At 54.9% G+C, this 6,490-nt stretch overlaps 1 protein-coding gene across 1 annotated transcript in view; it reads right to left on the reverse strand.

Moving 5' to 3' along the window:
• XXYLT1 (xyloside xylosyltransferase 1) overlaps positions 1–6,260 on the reverse strand; it is a 193,843-nt gene extending 187,583 nt beyond the window's left edge. The window contains exon 1 of the mRNA XM_047789166.1: positions 5,658–6,260. Coding sequence (XP_047645122.1) covers positions 5,658–6,161 — 504 coding nt within the window. The 5' untranslated portion in view covers positions 6,162–6,260. The remainder of the gene's footprint in view (positions 1–5,657) is intronic.
• Between the last annotated feature and the right edge of the window lie 230 nt (positions 6,261–6,490).

Consider the following 6,490-nt stretch of genomic DNA (forward strand, 5'->3'; position numbering starts at 1 on the left):
ATATAACGGTGATGGAGGAAGGGGGAACACCTGTTTCCTCTGTTTCATGCCTTCCACATGGTGGACACCCCACTAGACCAGCACCCCCTACCTCCTGCCCCCTCCCCATCTCCTTCCCCACCCCACACTACCCACCACCACCTCCCTAAGGCAGGAAGAGAAGCTGACATGATGAGCGAGTTTGGGAGGCAGGTCTGCCCCCCTGCCGCCTCCCTCAGAGAGCCTGCCCCTCCCGCAGGACAGCCAGCAGCTGTCCAGAGCTGTCTGTCCCTCCAGAAATCTGTCTGGTCTCTGTTCCAGGTTGGGAGGCACCTGCCCCTGTGTCTGTCACTCCCAGCTGAGGCCAGAAACAAGGGTGGTGTTTCTGGGGTGCCTGCCCACTTCAGCAGAGCAAGAAGGTGAGGAATGCCCTGCTCTCATGGAGATGATACTCTAGGAGGAGAGGCAGATGCAAAGTAGGAAACAGGGTAGTGACTTCTGCAAACTTGCTTCTTGATGTCCAAATAGCTCTCACTCTCACTTCCCTCAGCCGCTGCTCAGCTATCCCCATGTCCATGGGGCCTTCCCTGACCATCTGTACAAAACAGCCCACCACTCCCCACCCCAACACACAACCACTCCCTGTGTTCTTACCCAGCTTTAGTTTGCTCTCTACAACTCATCACAATCCGACTCACTCTACGTGGACCTGTTGATCTGTTTAAAGTTGACCTCCCCCCGACCACCCCCAAAAAGTCCCAGCACATAAGCTTCATGAGGGCAGGGACCTGGTTCTCTTCCCAATCCTCACAGGCACCTAGAACAGCACCTGGCAGAGGCTAAGCACCACTAACCTCTTCTGGATGAATGAACAGATTCACACATGCTACAGACAAGGTGATGGGAAAGACAATGAGGGCTGGGGTGGCGGCTGCTTTAGAAAAGGGGTTCGGGGAAGGCTTTGCTGGGTGGTTAAGATGAGTGATAACAAGGCAACAGCACAAGAAGCGGTCCTGCTGTACCCTGATGGTGTCCCCACAGAGCTGGGTAAGCCCCCCAGGCCTCTGCAGGGGGCTGGCCACCTTGAAAAGGAGGGAGATGGCCACAGGGTCCCTTCAGTGCTGAATCCCCAGAAGTCGGCAGAGTAGAACTGTGTCGTGAGATTAGGCACCTGACAACGGGCACAGCAACCCTGGGCTGCACACCTTACAGCCCTGGGAGGTGGCTGCTCAATCTCATTTCAGAGGAGGCCTCAGAGGCCATGAGAGGCGGGCAGGGTGACCCACGTCACCCAGTAACTGGCCACTGGCTTAAACTCTGGGTGTCTCTTTCCCTCAGAGCCATCTCCTGCCCAACCCAGCAGTTTTAGCCACAGGACAGGCCATGCGTGGGTATGAGGCTAAGTGACATGGGTTCCTGGATGGCAGGGGCTCTGCCTGCCCCATGTGTGCCCCCTGCAGTTATGAATTCAGGGTCCCACATGGCAGGTGCTCAGTCATTCACGTTGCTTTCAGCATCCACAGAGTGCTGGGCAGAGATAACAGGTTGCCCACCCCAAACCTGCTCTCCTCTCCTTATGAACAGAACTCCTATTTTTAACTGGGTAAGTTTCTGTGGTTCTTCTTCCATCCTGCTGCCTCAACACAGATGTGATGGCTCAAGCTCCAGCAGCCATCCTGGCCCCTGAGGACAAGGGCCAGCCCATGGGGATGGTGAAACAGAGGTATAAGGAGCCTAGGACCCTGAGGATGTCACGAAGCTCCTATGCCGGACCAGGAATGCCTACCTCTGGACTCCGTTCAGATGGGAAATAAAGCTCCATCATGCTTAAACTACCACTAATTGGGGTCCCCACAGCATATTCTATCAAACATAATACAGCTAGGAAGTCTTATAAATGAAACAGGTCTGGACATAAGTTTTAGAAGTGTGGGATCCCACTTGATGGACAGAATGGGGAAACAGATGGCTGGAAGCAAAGCGAGCAAAGCTCCAGGAGAAGGGACGGTGCCTTCTGCAGCTTAGGGAGGAAAGGCTGGACAGGGACACTGAAGCCAGCTGTTGTGGGGCAGGAGAGCTGGCATGACATGGGGTGACAGCGAGCCCAGGAGCAGGGGTTCTGAGTGGGAGTGAGGCATGAGGTAGCCTTCCTCAGTCCAGCAGAGCCAGCACAGTCCGGATGAAAGGCAAATGCTTCCTGAAGGCCTACTATGTGCCAGGCATTGTGCTCACAGGTAAGGCTGCTTGGAGGAGAGGACATCAGAGCTGGGACTGAAAGAGGGCAGGAGAGCACCGGGCCTTCCTAAATCCCTCACAGCAGGGCCCCCCTACGCCTGCTGCCACAGCCTCTTACAAGTTTACAGCCTCATATAGCCTAAGCCCCACCAGGAGATGATTCTGACCCACAAGCTGGGGCAGGGGCCATGATTCTGTACTTGTAAGCGTTCCCAGGAGAGTCTGCTGCAGTTAATCCATAGACCTATTAAATGAGCAGCTCCTAAGCCAGTACCTTGAACATAACAGGTTTATTAAATATGTGAGCAAATAATATATTTCCATACTGTTAGGAGAGAACAAACCAGTAGATTTAGAAAGACTTTCAATTATAATCAAAACGAGATTTTTCTGGTTAAGAGAATGGCTTTTTAGCTAATACGCAATAACCAAAATGTAACCTAAAGTCACTAGTAATGTTCTATGATGGATTTCTGCAACCATTTCAGTGGCATTTGAAAATGGCCAGAGAAGAGAACTCCCGAGTGTGAGCTGAGTCCTAGGCCAGCTCCCTGCTGCCCTGCCCTGCCCTGCCCCCTGCAGAGCAGAGCCCCAGATCCCTCCCTGAGGAGGAAGAGCTCCCAGGCTGTTCACAGACAGCTGACTGAGCCAGGAGCTGCCTCCCTCTTCCCAAGGAGTTCTAACACACTTTAGAGTAACTCTCCCGAGGAGTGGATCACCTTCTCTTACAAGAGAGATGTGCTCCTTAAAGGGAGAACATGGTACAAAGGGAAAAACAGTGGCCCAGGACTTGGGTCCAGCCCCAGCCAGGTCAGTAACTCCCCATGGGGCCTTAGGTAAGTCTCCTCACCTGGGGTGCCGTGCCGTACATTCTTGAAGATCCCTTCCAGCTCAGAGTCAATTAGTTCCTTCCTCCTAATTAACACTGAAAAAAATACTTCTCAGTGTAAGATGCATTCCCACGTGTGAGACGTGATGTTCAGTGCGGGGCCAACCCTTAAAGGAAGTCAGGGTCCAAGTCCTTAAGGAGTTCACAGTCTAGCAAGGTAGATACATAATTCATTCAATACCTATATAATGACAACCATGAGAAGTGATACAGTCATGTCACTGTAAGGAGAAGTCCTTGGTGTGATGAGAGGGCACAATGGGGGCCAAGGAAAGGTTGACCAAGGACATAACATTTACACTGAGACCTGAAAGCAGAGTACCAGTCAAGGATAGGGAGTGGGGATGGAGGCAGTCTCCAAGCAGAGGGAAAGGTAGGTGTGAAGTGGTTCCAAGAGAAGCATTCCTTTCAGGAATATTCCAAACCCAAGGAAGAATTCAATGACAAATAAAATGAGGCGAATCTTTTAGGACAACACATTTAAAGAAAAAAGAGCATCTTCTGTCACAAACAGAGAATAGGTTCACAAAAAAACAATCCAAAAGGAATAGGAGTCATTTTAGCTAGAACTGATGAGTCCTTATATGAACATAGCCCCATTCCTGGTGCCTCAGCAGGGGTGGCATCAATTCCCTGTGGCCATCTGCAGCTGCCTCAGGCCTTGGGCAATGGCTGTGGCTGTCAGAACTGGGCCCAGCAGAGGAAGGGAGTCAGAGCATGAAACACAAACTCCAAGAAGGGAACCCCGGTCCTGAGGCTGGACCTGCCCTGGACCAGTAGTGTCCGTGCCTCTGCTGCATGGCCAGCATAGGGATGGGAGATAAGACGTCTTGTAGTCACAGCACCAGGGAGGTATGCAAGGAAGAGGCAGACGTGTCTTTCAGATGGGGATTCTTTGGAAGGCTCCGGGGGGGGCTGGCATCTGAAGATGGGCAACTCTCAGTGATGCAGAGAGAAAGGGTACCCTGCCAGTGGAAAGACAGAAGAAGGGGCAGGTAGGCCGGAGAGCAGAGGGTATGTGACAAGACACTGTAGCTGGAGCTCAAGAAGGAGAGAGTGAAGCCCTGGCAATGTGGTACAGTAGGCGGGAGTTACAAACTCTGACTCAGAAAGTGAAGCGATGACAATGCCAGTCTTCGAGCTGATGTCTGGAGAGCCACTCAAATCCCAGTTTTGCACAGACTGGCCCTATGATCAAGGGCCCTTGGTTTGCTCCCTGGGACTAGCACAGAATCTCTCAAACATTAGAATCCTAAGGGCCACCCCCAGAGACTGCAATTAGGGAAACTGAGCCCCAGGCTGATAAACCCCAACAGAGACAGTGGGTCTCTGGGGCCCCTCCAGCCACAAGTTCCAGGACCTGGATTTCTATATCATGGACTCTCTGACTATGGTGGGTGTCCCTGGAGGGCTCATTTGTTCTGGGCAGGGGAAGCTGGAATAGAGATCTGTCAAGGGCTGGGCACAGATTGTCCCCAAGTCTATGGACATTCCTGGGGGAGGTGAAAGCAAAGAGTGGCCAAAGGCCCAGGAGAGAAGGAAGGACATTCTGGGTGGAGAAGAGAGCTTGTATAAAGGCTCATTCAGTACAATTAAGATCTAAGGTACATGTGGAGGAAGGACAAAAATGTAGGTTGGAGTGGAGAGCCAGGCCCACCACCCAGAAATCGATTCTGTAGTCAACAAACAAGAGACCTGGAGGCCTGCAGGATGCTGGCATCAGCTCCCCTCACCACCCCTCCCCCCACCATCAGGCTCCATCTTTTAAGATCACCTACTATTTCTATTCCAAAATCAGTCCCCTCTGTGCAACCATGAGGTTAAAAGGAGGCAAGCAATTTAACTGAGGCCATTGACACTAAGCTAGGAATGCCCAAGCAGAGCCAGGTGGTGAAGCCAGAGGATGAGGAGGCAGGTTGGTCCAATGACTAGCTCTGCCCTGCTCTCCCCAGATCTTATCTGTACCTCCTGGAGCGTTCTCTTCCTCCCTGGGAAGAACCCTCTGCTTCTCTAAATGAGCTCATGACCCTAGAGGGTGGGGGAGAAGGGGCACATAAAGGAGATGAGGTGGTTCACACTGGAGCTTGACCAGTTCCGACTGAGATACCTTGGAGCTATGAGAAATGCCACTGTAACTTCAAGAATTCAAGAGGCCTACGACCCTGTCTATCAGATTCTGCAGCAGAAGAATACTGGTGCCTTCAAATGACATGTTCCATCCTCAAAAGCCAAAGACTGGAGATCAAAAAGTGGGGCAGACTGTGAAGGCACTCACTAGTGAACCCTGCAACGCTAGTAAGGAAGGGGCGTGCCGATTCTCAATGGGGCCACAGTTAAAGGGGGATACCAGGTCAGGGTAGTCAGCTAACGCCGAGGCACCCACCCGGACACGCCCCCGACGATGCCTCCAGTCCACTTCGGGGAGAGGGTGCGAGTTGGCGTTGACAGTGGGCAGCGCAGCGAAGTCGCCTCCCTCCCGACCCCCTGAGCCTGGTGGGGCGCGCGCACTGACAGAGCCACCCGCCTGGAGCCTCCAGCTGAGGCCCCCACTCACCTTGCACTTGAAGCCGGCGGCGGGCGGCAGCAGCTCCCGCAGCAGGGCCTTGGCCACCTCGCGGCTGGCCTCCTCGCTCACGAAGTGCAGGTTAAGCACCTCATTCGCCTCGAACTTAGCGAGGCGCAGCAGGGAGCGGAGCGCGATGCGAGCCTTGGCCTGCAGCGCGGCATTGTGTTCCGCCTTGGTGAACATCATCAGCAGGTGGTAGTCCACCGGCCCGGCCCCGCCGCTCTCCAGGCTCTTGGCCTTAGCACCCAGGGCTGGCGCCACGGAGCCCCGCGCCACCTCCAGCACCGGCGGCGAGGGCACGGCTGGGGCCCCGGCACGGGCCTCCTTCAGCCTCTTGGTGGCGCTGGAGAAGGTCTCCCGGCCGGAGCCGAGGTAGTAAAAGGCACAGACCGCAAGCGCCGCGGCCAGAAGCAGCGCACAATAGTGGGAGCGCACAGCGCCCAGGCGTGCCATGGCCCGAGCGCATGGGGGCACGCCTCGGAGGAGACCCATGCGCCACCAGCCCGCCGACACAGAGCAGCCGGGAAACTGCAGCGGAGACCAGTACCCCGGCAGCCACTTAGTAGCTCAGTCGGCGGGCGGCAGCCATGGCGGGGGCGGAGCCTTGCTGCCGAGGGCCAATCCACGAGCGCTGATGCTCGAGAGGCGGGGCCAGGGCTGTCCTGCAGCCGCTGGGTCCTAGGCTCGGAAGGATTACAGCCGAGATGTGCCGCGGGTTCGCGGGACTCACTCCCGACCCCCGACCCCCGACCCCCATCCCCCAGGTGGTCAGAGGATCTGGTGAGGACCAAGACAGAGAGGCCAGCTGACTATACTGTCTG

This window comes from Phacochoerus africanus, chromosome 1, assembly GCF_016906955.1.
Source record: "Phacochoerus africanus isolate WHEZ1 chromosome 1, ROS_Pafr_v1, whole genome shotgun sequence".
NCBI classification, from domain to species: Eukaryota; Metazoa; Chordata; class Mammalia; order Artiodactyla; family Suidae; genus Phacochoerus; species Phacochoerus africanus.